A 14,788-nucleotide genomic window follows, 5' to 3' on the forward strand; every position below is an offset into this window, starting at 1 on the left:
CATATTGCGTAGGCAAGTAATATCTTCTGGCACATTTAGTATTTTTGCCTGGCTATTTCTGCTTCCTCATGTCCCCTTTCCAGGCTACGGGAAGATCTTGGGTTCTTACCTCTGACTATCCAGGAATTGCTGGTTTTCTGTATCTCTGAGAACAGACTTCTCACTTCGTGACAGGGAGGGCAGCAGGCAGCTGCTCCTCAAAAGTCCTTTTGGATTTTTTCTGGGAGAGGATCAATTAGGCTCTGTCAGGAGACCCTGGTGGATGGAGCTCAGAAAGTACTACTGGAAAGGCCGAGGTAGACGAGTCTGGTGGAGCTGCCAACCTCATGTCCTGTTAGGCACGTGGATGAATGTTTGTATTACGGTGCAGCCTATAAGCCAGCTCAGCTACGTAAGAAAGCATTCAGCACACGGTGAGGCAGGAATCAAGGCTAACACCTGAAACACCAGCCTATGCCACGTATGCCTCCCATCCTCTTGCCCACCTCCTGTCCTTTTATTGTCCCATGTAGTCTCATGCATATAATTTAGGGCTTCCCTGGTGGCTCAGTGGTAAAGAACCTGTCTGCAAGTGCAGGAGACATGGGTTCAATCTCTGGTCTGGGAAGATCCCACATGCCACAGAGCTACTAAGCCTGTGCACCACAACTGTTGAACCTATGCTCTAGAGCCCGGGAGCTGCAATTAATGAGCTCACGTGCTGCAACTACTGAAGCCCATATGCCCTAGAACCCATGCTGCACAACAAAAGAAGTCTTCAAAACTAGAGAAAAAGTTCCCACTAGAACTCTTCCCCAACTAAAGAAAAGCCCACATAGCAACAAAGATCCAGCACAGCCAAAAATAAATAATAAATGCAATCATTAATTGAAAATATTTATTTTGTTTTCTGACTCATTCTTTAGATGGCTGTCTTTTAACTTGACTCCTGGAAGCCTTTGGTTCCTACCTCTTCTCCCTGGTTTTCTAAGTTTTTACTCCTGCCTGACATGAGTTTTTTTTTTTTTTTTTTGCCTCATATGCTTTCATTCTGATGCACTGGCTTTAAGCCACTGTTCTACTATTTTGTGATTCCAGATTTATTTCCTCCCTAGTCTATTTCTCCCTTTTTCTGGCATGTTCAGCAGTAACACCAAGAGTGCTTCCTTGGGTTAGGTATTTACGATCATGTTCTGTTGCAAGTAACATTGTCTACTAAAATTATTAATGGCATTAATTTATTGATTTATTTTACTTTAGATGTAACAGACTATGAGATAGAAGAGGTAACTGCTGATCATCCAGAAGTTCTTTCGATAATAAATGAGACAGTAAAAATGGCAAAGGATATGAGCTTTGAACAACCACATGAAAAAATTGCTGAAATCTTAGATGAAGTTCTCCAAGAGGTAAGAAATCCAGAATCTTTATTTTTATCTCTGATTTAACAGTATCTGAGAAAATGTTAACCTGGTATATGTACAATTATTTTTGAATCCCATATGACAGTGTTGAAATCTATAGCCTACTAATTCATGTGCATTTTACAGTAACACTGTTAATATGTAATGTACCCTAGTTGCTTATAAATTTTCCATCAATGCATCTGCATGCTTAGTCGTGTCTGACTCTTTTCGACCCTTTGAACTATAGCCCACCAGGCTCCTCTGTCCATGGGGTTTTCCATGCAAGAATACTGGAGTGGGTTGCCATTTCCTTCTCCAGGGGATCTTCCTGACGCAGGGATTGAACCCACGTCTCCTGTGTCTCCTGCATTACAGGTGGATTTTTTACCCACTGAGCCATCAGGGAAGCCCTTATCAACAGTTGTACAATATAATTTCATAGTTGTGATGTTTATTCTTCATTAACTTTTATTATCTTTAATTCAGTTTAGTTGGTTAAAAGATAATGCATATTAAGCAAGTATCGAAGGTAGACTTTTCATCTATGAGCTAATTATTTGTAAACCAACACAAATTTTGTTCTATAGCTAACTAATCTCATCCAACCATATTGAACATGTGTTCATGGAAGAGATAGATGGACACACCATTGATTTTCCAATCTAAGGGAAAAATAAAGCTTCAGGTCCTATGTCCTACCCATAGTAAATCAGAATACTTATGAAGACTGTATGGATCCATTTACAGAGACCTTGTGTAAGCATTCAGAGCAAAAGTCAAAGAGAACAAATCACTTTGGGTCTTTTAGTAAACTTCTTCTGTATGTCTCTGTAATTTGAAAACGATATAACTTGAAATTATGACACAGTGGGTAAAACCCTCGAGCCCCAGGCTATATCCAAGGCAAGTTGTTATTCCCCTCTGAGCTTCCCAGAGAGATCTTTCAACCTCTGTATTTCTTTCAGTTGTTCTGTCATCAATTTATTCCTTTAGAAACATTCTGAACACCTGCTGTGCTAGAGCCAGGGGATATGAAGATGAATTAAACAAAACTCTTCCTGTTAAGGAGCTATAAGTCAGGTAGGGGAGATGACATAGAACCCAATAATCAGCTATCATGTGCTCAGTGGTAACTAGATATGTGTGTCCGTGTGGTGAGAACTTTCAAGATCTACTCTCTTAGCAACTTTCAAATATACAATACAGTAATGTTAACTGTTGTACATTATACCCTCAGTACTTATTTATCTTGTAACTGGAAGTTTGTACCTTTTGACCATGCATGTGTGCGTGCTAAGTTGCTTCAGCAATGTCCAACTCTGTGATCCTGTGGACTGTAGTCTGCCAGGCTCCTCTGTCCATTAGATTCTCTAGGCAAGAATACTGGAGAGGGTTGCCATGCCCTCCTCCAGGGGATCTTCCTGACCCAGGGATCAAACCCACATCTCTTGTGGCTCCTGCTTTGCCAGTGAATTCTTTACTGCTGAGCCACCGGGGAAGCCCTACCTTTTGACCGTTTCACCCATTTTCCCCCACCTCTTCCTCTGTCTCTGTCCGCCACCAATCTCTTCTCTGATTCTATGAATTTGGTTTTTCTAGATTCCACAATAAGTAAGGTCATATAGTATTTGTCTTTCTTTAACTGATTTCACTTATACTACTTCATTATAGCTTTTCCCTCCTAATTCTCTTATGTGAAACTTTTCAAAGTGTTTAAAATTCTTTCTTTTTTTTTTCCAAAATGCTCTTCATCCACATGGAAATTACTAAAAGCAGGTAAATCTGCATAAGCCAAAGGGTTACACTGGTCCTCTCAAGATTTGTTTCCCTTAACTTCTAATATTCTATGACTTCCTGACTGCATACACATTTGTTTAAAACCTTCAGAATTGGTGTATTCACAGATCCACATCACTAATCTCCACATTTGTATTGAAGTTGTTATAATTGGGTGGCAGGTGGGGGATAGTTTAGCAGAACTCACAAAGCACCTGCAAGATTTGTTTTGAACCAGTTTCTTTCTACAACTGTTAGTAAACATCTCAGGACCTCTCAGCTCTCACATTAAAGGCTAAAAATCTAAAGGGAAGTAAAGAGCATTGTCACTTAAAAAGTCAGGCTGAGCACACAGATCTGGTGACTCAAAGAGTGGACCAGGAACCATTGTCACCGAGACCATGTTAGAAACACAGACTCATGGGCCCTGCCCTTGACCTTCTGAATCAGGACCTAGATTCTGTTAATACTGAGTAAGATATAGCAAGCATGTTTTGTTATATTTATTTAACAGAGACTTTTGCTTCTTGTTCTTAATGTACAGCTTTAGTGCTTTTGAATTGTTTCTCTTTTAAAATTAAGTGGCTCTTTTTTTTTTTCTTCTGAAAGTCAGAAGAACTCAAAAGATATTTGGTTAACGTCCAGGAAAGTGATGTATCAGGGTAATGTCCTTGATTGGGTACCTATGATGGTAATTTCAGAGTGTCATTTTTCACAGATAGTTGAAGAAAACAAGAACAGGTTTTATGGTGCCCCCAAATATGGAGGATGGATACTGGACAACTTCCCTCTTATGAAAGACCTCTGGATGGCCTTAGTCGACAAAGGAGTTCTACCCGATTTAGTCATCTGTTTATCAGACACAGAAAACAATGGTTGGTAAATACTTATCATGTCAATTCAGAGTGAAGTTTTTACTGCTGATAATATTTCTAGTTTATATTTTTATGAAATATAAAATGGAAAACTCTCCACCTTCCCTGGGTACAACAAATACCATCCCAGCAGTCCCTTCATGACCTAGAGGTACACAAAAGGAAACATCCAACCACTGAGTAGGTGGCCACGGATGGTATGCTAGGTCACTGGATGCTCCAGCAGGCTCTTGTCGTTATTCCTTGGGGCTGAGGATTTAACAACCCTCTTCCCAGTCAGCATTATAACTTCTGGCTGAAAAATATATAAGGCTGAGGGCAAAACTATCTGTTAATCCTTTTTCCCCTCAAGTGGGAAATAGTAAGTACATAAAGATAGCAAAACTAAATTTGAATTATTCTGTCACTGTGTGTAAAGCTATAATAATGAAAAATTACGGCACTACCAGAAAAAAATGGCATAGACCAGTCAGACTGAATAAAGAGCCCAGAGATAAACTCATACATATATAGTCAACTAATCTTTGACAAGGGAGCCAAAAATATTGTTATTTTGCATCTTAAGGAAATATATTTGAAAAGAGAATTTCCAGGGTGGAGGCTATATTATACTATTTTATATGTTTTAGTTACTTATAGTACATCAATATATACCATTTTAAAAGGATTTAAGATGATCTCAAAAAATCTGGTCTCTATTTAGATAAATACTTAAAGGAAAATATATTTGTATATAGACAGAAATAATTTTTCATTTCTAATTTCCAAAATATATCTCACTATATTTGGTAGAGCTTCAAAATTAATATTACTCTTTATCTCTATTTCAGGAAAATATTTATATAATAGACTGTATTTAAAGAATAAACAAGAAATTGACTCTAAGATTTTAGAAAGATTATTAGATGAACTACTAAAGGAAAGAAAAGAGGAAGAAGCAGCAAGGTAATCTGCCTGGGACAATAAATGAGATTAATTAACCTCTTACAACTGTTAAAAATCTACTTATAATTTATATTTATAAAATGTCTTTTAACATCACAACAGGCCTACTAACAAGATTCAATTCTAATTCTAAGAAAAATAGTAATTTCACAAATATTGCCAGAATCTCTAAAGTATATAGCTGTGGATGTTTTTACAGGATCAAATCAGACATTCTAAAGCAAATGTTTACTTTCAAAAGACTTTGTGAAAAAAATGTCCTGGTAGTCCAGAGGCTAAAACTTCGAGCTCCCAGTGTAGGGGGCCTGGGTTCCATCCTTGGTCAGGGAACTAGATCCCATATGCCTCAACTAAGAGTTTGAATGTTGCAACTAAGACCCAGTGCAGTCAAATAAATAAATATATTTTTAAAAAATGAACATAGAGAAAGTATATTTTTTTCTACTGTATTTATCTGTGACTTAATTTTACTAAGTAGAATCCACAGGTCAAAGAAATAATATAAAAAGTGAAAATACACTTGTGTCATATAACTAAAATTCAAAGCTTGACTAAGTTCTACATAAGGTAAAGAACAAGACTAGTTATTTATAACTGATAGGTTCAACATCAAATGCTTTTTCTTGGGACTTCCTGATAGTTAAGTGGCTAAGACTCTGAGCTCCCAATATGGAGGATGTCAACTCAATCCCTGGTGGGGTAACTAAATCCCACATGCCACATTAAGACTTGATGCAGCCAAATAAATAAATAAAATACTTAAAAAAAAATTGGTCAGTGATGCAATGCAACTTGGTTGGAAAAGAGATAAAATTCATAGGATTTAGAGTTACATTTTTGGCCAAATATCTACAGACATACTGATTCTACATGTTTTCCAGCATCAGTTTCTAAATGTGTTGGTCAAATGCAAGATAATTTCTTTTATTACCATTTGTCTTTGATCTACCCAAGTAGTGTATGGAAGTAGCTAGAAACTGGCAGCAAAATTCTTCCTCCTCCTTGTCAGATCTTAGATTATTAGCAGCAGCAACATATAGTATCCAGGTTTTGAATGAGGAAAGCATCACAGAAGAGCCCTACCTAACTAGGATAAGTAGAAGAGTTTCCAATTCACACACTACCAAGTAGGGAAGGCATGCAGAAATAATGCTCAGTAGTCTCAAAGGTCTGGGTCATGAACAAGAGGACTAAAATTACACTAAGACTTCAGTCTGGATCACAGGGTCACAGGGTTTAGAATATAGTGAGACTTAATACTTCCTATTAACAAGAAACAGGATTTGTGGTCCAGTGGTTACGAATCTGCCTGCCAGTTCAGGGGACACCGGTTCAATCCCTGGTCTGGGAAGATTCCACATGTCTCAGGGCAACCAAGTCCATGTACCACAACTATAGAACCCACAGTCTAGAGTCTGTGAGCTGCAACTACTGAAGCCCACACACCCTAAAGCCCATGCTCTGCAACAAGAGAAGCCACCTCAATGTGAAGCTCAAGCACTGCAACTAGAGGGTAGCCCCCTGCTTGCTGCAACTAGAAAAGAGTCCGGGTGCAGCAACAAAGACCCAGCACAGCCAAAAATAAATAAAAACAAGATACACATTGTTGGGAAGAGAGGTGTAGAAATATATTTGAAGAGAATATGTATAAAGATTTTCAAAGGAAGGGGAAAAGGACACCAAAAGAACACGGAGTATGAGAGAATGACCCACCTACAGAACAGTCTGAAGAAGACTGTCCAGAGTAGCCTACTCATGAATGGGCTCTACTCTACTTAACTGGTCCCCTATTGGTGACTGCTTGATACGGATTTTCGATACTGTTTTTAAAGATGCAGTCAACATTCTTGTATGTGTTTCTTTGTGTAATAGTATGCCAACACCTGAGGGCTAAATTCCTAGTTCTTCAACCCTAATGAAAAACAGATTCCTTATCCCAAACCTCTTTAAATTTCATCATTACTTTGTTGAAAAGAAAATAAATTTTCTGAATACAAAGAAAATTTGCAAATTTTCAACTTATTCATACAGAAAAAAATTTAAAGTGCAAAAAATGTGAAGTAAAATTTAAAAACTATCAGAATGCCACCATCCATAGATAATTGCTATTAACAGTTTGATTCATTTTATTCTAGTCTTTTAATCTTCATTTATATACATTTTAAAGAAAAAATTTGTATTATACATCATTTTATACTATACCTTTTTTCACTTAACTCTATGTTGTGAACATTTCTCATTTAATCACAGGGAAAAATGATACAAATTCTCCCAGCTTAGAGTTAGACAATCCTTTATTACTTTTTCCAGGTTTCCTAATTAATAGCCAGAGTTTTTTAAAATACAGCATTTGAAGTTTTCTTACCAAAAAAAAAAAAATCCCCAAAACACACAAAAAAATCTGAAAATTAACTAGCCTCAATATGAGTAAATTAAATATTTATGTGGTAAAGTAAAAAGTATAGTGAATATTATAAATGATTTATTCTTTATTTTTACCATTATAAGCCTTAAAATCTATGATATTGTAAGATATTTGAATTTCCAAAGGTAACTACATTTTGGACCTTTTCATTTCAGAAAAGTCAAGGAAGAGGCATTAAGAATAGAAGAAGAAAATCGAAAGCTATTGGAAGCTCTGGCTGCAAAATCAAAAGGCAAACACAAGATTATATGATTAATAATGTGTCATTTGATTTTGTATTGTGACTGCAAAGTTGCCGTATTTACAGAGAATTATAAACAGAGTGACCATGTTTCCCAGTTTGTCCATTAGAGTCCAGGTTTATGCCCAAGTTCCTGAAATATTTGTTTAACTTCCTCTCCGTCTCATTGTGTTCCAATTTGGATAATACATTGTGTGGTCACAGCAGTAATGAATTCATATAAAATGAATTCCTGACACAGACACCTACTCATCCACCTTGTAAGATGGATACACAGTGGGACCAGCATGTGCAACATGTCTTTAAATTTTCTAGTAGGCACATAAAAAATAAAAAGAAACAAATGAAATTAATTACAGTCATCCCTCAATATCCATCAGGAATTGGTCCCAGGACTCCTGCAGATACCAAAAATTCGTGAATTCTTAAGTCCCTTATATAAAATGACATAATATGTGTGTATAACCTAAACACATTGGCATATACTTTAAACCATCTGTAGATAACTTACAATGTCTAATAAACTGTAAATGCTATGTAAATAGTTGCCAGCATGCAGCAAATTCAAATTTTGCTTTTTGGAACTATCTGAAACTTTTTTAAAAAACATTTTCAATATGTGGTTGGTTGAATCCATGGATACAGAACCTGAAGCTTCAGAAAACCAACTGTATATTTTATTTAATATAGATCGGGATGGGGAACACATGTAAATCCATGGCTGATTCATGTCAATGTATGGCAAAAACCACTACAATATTGTAAAGTAATTAGCCTCCAACTAATAAAAATAAATGAAAAAATATATATATATACTATATCCAAATTATTTTAACATAATGCAAATTATGTTAAATTTAATTGACATTGATTAATGCATATAATCAATGCAAAAACTATTGATATATTTTTATATTCAATTTTTCACACAAAGTCTCTGAAGTCCATTGTGTATTTTACACTCACCGCACATCTCTGTTTGGACTAGCCACATTTCAAGTGCTCAGTAGCCACATGTGACTTGTGGCTATGTAATGGAGAGTATAGGAATAGCCATTCCCTATTAAATGGGCTGTGGAAAATTCTGAAAGAGATGGAAATACCAGACCACCTGACCTGCCTCTTGAGAAACCTGTATGCAGGTCAGGAAGCAACAGTTAGAACTGGACATGGAACAACAGACTGGTTCCAAACAGGAAATGGAGTACATCAAGGCTGTATATTGTCACCCTGCTTATTTAACTTATATGCAGAGTACATCATGAGAAACGCTGGGCTGGAAGAAGCACAAGCTAGAATCAAGTTTGCCGGGAGAAATATCAATAACCTCAGTTACGCAGATGACACCACTCTTATGGCAGAAAGTGAAGATGAACTAAAGAGCCCCTTGATGAAAGTGAAAGAGGAGAGTGAAAAAGTCAGCTTAAAGCTCAACATTCAGAAAACTAAGATCATGGCATCTGGTTCCATCACTTCATGGGAAATAGATGGGGAAACAGTGGAAATAGTGTCAGACTTTATTTCTGGGGCTCCAAAATCACTGCAGATGGTGATTGCAGCCATGAAATTAAAAGATGCTTACTCCTTGCAAGGAAAGTTATGACCAACCTAGACAGCATATTAAAAAGCAGAGACCTTACTTTGTCAACAAAGTTCCATCTAGTCAAGGCTATGGTTTTTCCAGTGGTCATGTATGGATGTGAGAGTTGGACTGTGAAGAAAGCTGAGCGCCGAAGAATTGATGCTTTTGAACTGTGGTGTTGGAGAAGACTCTTGAGAGTCCTTTGGATTGCAAGGAGATGCAACCAGTCCATCCTAAAGGAGATCAGTCCTGGGTATTCATTGGAAGGACTGATGCTGAAGCTGAAACTCCCAACACTTTGGCCACCTCATGTGAAGAGTTGACTCATTGGAAAAGACTGTGATGCTGGGAGGGATTGGGGGCAGGAGGAGAAGGGGACAACAGAGGATGAGATGGCTGGATGGACATGTGTTTGAGTAAACTCCGAGAGTTGGTGATAGACAGGGAGGCCTGGCGTGCTGCGATCCACGGGATCGCAAAGAGACACAACTGAGCGACTGAACTGAACTGACTGATTAGATGGATATTTGGGCTGTTTCCTGTCTTTTGCTGTTATAATATTTGTGACTGCTGTATGCTATGGCATATATTTGGGAATATATTTTATATTCCATTTTAATAGATATAACATATAGAGACTGTATCTATCTTTTTCATTAAGCATCCTGCTCCAGGGGTTGTTCCCAATTAAATATCTGCTGAATGAAACTAAATAATTTATTTCTTCTCATTTTCTTCTAACAGCAGAAGAAGATGAAGCCGAGGTTTTTGAGGATATTGAAGGTGAGGAGTCTGAACTTCATGAAGGGTCTGAGGCCCCTGAGGTTGCTGAGGAGACCAGGGGGGTCTTACACGAGGAGTCTGACATTTTTGAAGTCCCAGAAACAGAACACGAATCAGGTTAGACTTTTATTAAAGAGTGTGTCCTTAATTCCACTGCTGCTTATTGGCATGTTTGTGTGCATGTGTGTGTGTATGTGTGTTGATGTGGTATAAAGTGGAAGCAGGCTGAGATTGCAGAGATGTGCCCCCAGAGAGCAGCAGGTGGCTAAAAGTATGGTAGGAAAGCTGAGTGCTCTGCCCTGGTGCTGGCACTCTTGTCAGGGTCTGCTATATAATTTGGGGGCCACAATGTTCAAAAATCAGGAAAAAGACTCATTAAAAGTACAAGAATATAAAGCTCTTTCTTTCCTTCCTTGGTCTCTCTTAACTTGTCATGGTACTTTATGTTTGCTGTTTAAAGTCATTCTAAGTATAGAAAAATTTAAATTTTAAGTTCTTAAGCATGAATTTTACCATTCATCTTTATGTGCCCCAATGCCACTTTTAAATGCAAACCTAAGAAAGGAAGTGATGAGGTTCCATGGTCATTCATGCCTCTTTAAATGCCATTACCTTCATTCTGCATCTGGAGCAAGTTCTAATCTGAAGGGGAACCATGGTCAGGCCTGTCAGCATCTTCCCATCCCCAAATCACTAAGTCACACTTTTTCTCACACATTGTGGGTCCTCTTAGAATTCTGTGCTCATGATGGGGTATCAGGAACGCTCATGGGAATGAGATGGCAAAGAATGGCAGATAGATGGCGCGGATCTCTGCTCACAGGCGTGCCCTCTTGTCCCGCTGGAGTCCCTTTGGATTTTGCTTACAAAACTCGACTCAAAGATCAAAATGACAACCAAAGTGCTTTAAAGTGTGGGGCCATTCTGGGCAAGAGTTACAGGACACCCGCACCACTTATATACCCATGAAGCCAGCCCTCCTCAAATGTCCAGTTTGGTGGCTTGGGACAGGGCAAGAAGGAGTCAATAAGGCAACAGAAATCACTCTCAGGACCGGAGAGTGGACTTAAGCAGCAAGATTGGGCACTTCACCGTGGTGGAAGCGAGGCTCATAAATACCTTGAAGCACAATTAGTATTGAATTACTCCCTCTTCTCTTGAGTATTAAACACTATAGATTCTATAGAAAGAGGACCCAACTATTATTTTAGCTAACTTACAGGACAGTTTTCACAGTTTTACGGAATGGCTATATATAGATTTTTAAAATATGTGTGTGTGTGTGTGTGTGTGTGTGAGACACACAAAACTTGTGCCTCAGAACTAGGAAAGACTAAGGGGAGAGAAGAAAGATAATTAGTCCTTCCTTCCCTGAAACTATCTACACTAGATCTGTATGTGAATTCATGTCTTTTATTATCCAGAAAAGCAGTTGTTGATCTGTATCTTCAACAGTGCTATTAGTTGAGATTCTCCTCAGTTTCATCACACCTACACCCACAACTGAGACTTTGGCTACTTTATGGTCTTTTGGAATATCTTTACGGGTATCTCAAGAAATTAAAAGAATGCTCAGGCATTTTTGATGTCATGAACAGAAGTTTGAATGATATTTAACAACAGTTATCAGAACTGTATGTATCAATTATTATTCTGGTCAACGTCCTTTTGTGTATTTAAGAATATTCTTCATTTTCTGCCTTATTTTATTGTGTATTTTTATGCCTCCCTGGAACCGAGCAGTGGGTTCGTGTGTTTGCAGTGTAGAAAACTAAACTCTGACCGAAGATGTCTGCAGCAAAGTAAGGGCTTAGCAGTAGGATGCCAAGCAAGGGAGTGGGAGACAAGCCTGAGATCCACTCCAGTTTGGTCTTTGAGTTGGGGGTACTTAAGGAGGAGAGGGCTTCCCAGATGGCACTAGTAGTAAAAAACTCACCTGCCAATGCAGAGGATATAAGAGACATGGGTTCGATCCCTGGGTCAGGAAGATCCCCTGGAGGAGGGCGTGGCAACCCACTCCAGTATTCTTGCCTGGAGAATCCCATGGACAGAGGAGCCTGGTGGGCTGCAGTCCATAAGGCTGCAAAGAGTCGGACACGAATGAAGCAACTTAGCTCATGCACAAAGGGGAAGAACAAAGAATCTGCAGTTAATCATCATCCTGTGACATTTCTTTATCGTTGTTTTGGGGGTCAGGATGCCTACAGTTTATGAGTCTTTTTATGAGTATCTGGTGATTCATGATCCAGGGATCTCTTAGCTCATCTTGCCCTGGAGAAACAACCTGAGTATGTACATTAATGGTGTTATCTGATTCTGGTTGATTAGTGTTCACCTAGCACAGAAATGAGGTCAGAGGGGACAAGAAAGGGAATAACGTTTTGAATAAAGAGATTAATCATAAACTCAGCAGGGGAACTTGGTTTTAGGGGAAATCAGTACTTTACCTAATTGGAGAAGACACCAGAGACCCACACCAGTACTCTTGCCTGGACAATCCCATGGACGGAGGAACCTGGTAGGCTGTAGTCCATGGGGTCGCTAAGAGTTGGACATGACTGAGCGACTTCACTTTCACTTTTCACTTTCATGCACTGGGGAAGGAAATGGCAACCCACTCCAGTGTTCTTGCCTGGAGAATCCCAGGGACAGAGGAGCCTAGTGGGCTGCTGTCTATGGGGCTGCACAGAGTCGGACACGACTGACGCGACTTAGCAGCAGCGGTACTCTACCTAATGAGAACTGTATTATCAATTTGACATAGTATATACAATTTAAACTTTCAAAATTTTCTTTGTGCCAAAATTTTCATAAAGGAATAATGTTTTTAAAACTCAAACACTAACTATTAGATATTTTTTTAAGTATCTGAGCCTCCTGAGGATGCTACAGTTGGAGCAGAATTTCCAAAAGGATCCAGAGAGGGCCTGGAAACTAAAGAATTACCTGAAACAGGTTAGATTATAAAATAAAAGTAGTGCATAGAAGTGCTTTTCATATTCTCTTACAATTTAAGGCATAAAACCAATTTCCTACTTGTTTCTTTCTATGCCAGTTGTATGCGGGTTGATGTGTGTTATATTTATCTAACTTATTATGTTAAAAGTGTATCTAGCCAACTTATAACAGTTTTTCAACAAATTTTATGTTCTACTTTTGTTAACAAAGTTGCCATATGAAATTCATGTTAATTATCTAAATAATTGGGATTTTATTTATAAGTAACAATTCATCTACAGCCAAAACAATGAACAAAGCATAGTTGAAATATGAATTTATAAATGCACATTATTGCTTAGAACTCTAAGTTTATTTCTTTCAAATGTTTAAAAAGTATTATAAATTATTTTGGCAATATAGCTAAAGATATATGCTTGAAGGCTCTTTTTTCTTTCTTTTAACCTTTACTCCATAGTTCTACTACCTGAATTTCCAGAAGATGGTTATCCTGATGTTCCTGAAATGGATTCAATTAAAGAGAATGTCAGCTCTTTCTATGCTGCCTGGAAACAGGTGGAAACAGCTATCGGTGACTCTTTTACTCAAATTTTAAACCTGGAGATTGCTGGCAAAACTCCAGAGGAACTACTTCAAAAAGTCGTTGAAATTATGGAAAGTAAGGGCTGCAGTAATCATAACACTTATTGTCATGAGCAAGCCATATTATGAAAACTACTGTGAAAGTTTAAAGCCTATGGTTTATGAAGTAAAACATTCAGTATACCCAGGGATGATATTTAAAATACTTAACAACTGTCCTAGAACACCCATCAGATTAGCCATGAGACACACAGCACTGGCCAAACTGGCCACTCGTCACGTAAAGAATTTGTAAAGGCCTGTTTGCCTACACATGTAAGCTAAGAGACCAGCCCTATAGTTAATTTTCTTAATCTTGCTACCGTAATATGTTCATATGCTTTTATCCCAAAAATGTCTTCCCAACTGTTTGTTTGTTTGTTTGTTTTTGAAAGAACCCTTTCACCATGCTGGTTGGGAGTTAACTATGGAAGATTATGATGAAGAAACAGAAGACTATCAGGCTGAAGCCGATGTCGATGAGGAGCTAGAAGAGGAAGAAGAGGAAGAGGAAGAGGTGGGAGGCTTTTCTCCTGCTCACTACCTGTGGTCACATATGAAAGTGCACATATCCAGAGTGGTAACTGGCACTTTTAGACTTCAAGAAAACAAGCAGGGATCTTCAGATTTGTAAACATTTTCAACACATTTTGCCTCCACTCAGCTTCATTTGACCTCTGAAATGCCAGAGCTACTTAGACAGTATGTTACACCCATGAAAAAAGGAAAGAGAATGGAAAAATCTATACCTATTAGAGATAAAAATATTTTATACATTTAACAGAAGTGGGTGTTTATGTAAAATACAACAGTGGCATCTTTGAAGGGCTGCTGGCATGAAAACGAGTGGTTTTCTCAAAGAGGAACAACTCATTTTAGGCACCAGTCTACTCCCTTGGCACCACAATTCTGATAACTATTTTCAAGTGATAGCCTCCTAGTTAAGGCAGCTATCAATAATAAAATAGGAAGTGATGTTTAAAATTCTGGTCTTTATCAATAAAGCAAAATAATAGGTTAGATAAACACTCATTTGTAATTAACTTGTTACTTGACTTAAATCCAAATATGTATGTGTCAAACAAAACATGTTATGCAGTATGATTCTGCTAATAGCTTTCGATACATTATCCTAAGAAAATGCTGAGACTCTCAGGGTGGTTAAAGGGTATGGGTTTTGTCCCAGTAATGTTCAGA

General features: G+C 38.0%; 1 protein-coding gene across 1 annotated transcript in view; it reads left to right on the forward strand.

Moving 5' to 3' along the window:
• The window catches only part of AK9 (adenylate kinase 9), a 99,668-nt gene that overhangs the window by 43,477 nt on the left and 41,403 nt on the right, over positions 1-14,788 (forward strand). The window contains exons 16-23 of the mRNA XM_065911403.1: positions 1,240-1,388; positions 3,880-4,036; positions 4,867-4,981; positions 7,562-7,638; positions 9,974-10,129; positions 12,878-12,967; positions 13,428-13,628; positions 13,987-14,108. Coding sequence (XP_065767475.1) covers positions 1,240-1,388; positions 3,880-4,036; positions 4,867-4,981; positions 7,562-7,638; positions 9,974-10,129; positions 12,878-12,967; positions 13,428-13,628; positions 13,987-14,108 — 1,067 coding nt within the window. The remainder of the gene's footprint in view (positions 1-1,239; positions 1,389-3,879; positions 4,037-4,866; positions 4,982-7,561; positions 7,639-9,973; positions 10,130-12,877; positions 12,968-13,427; positions 13,629-13,986; positions 14,109-14,788) is intronic.

The sequence above is a fragment of the Muntiacus reevesi genome, chromosome 19 (assembly GCF_963930625.1).
Source record: "Muntiacus reevesi chromosome 19, mMunRee1.1, whole genome shotgun sequence".
Taxonomy (NCBI): Eukaryota; Metazoa; Chordata; class Mammalia; order Artiodactyla; family Cervidae; genus Muntiacus; species Muntiacus reevesi.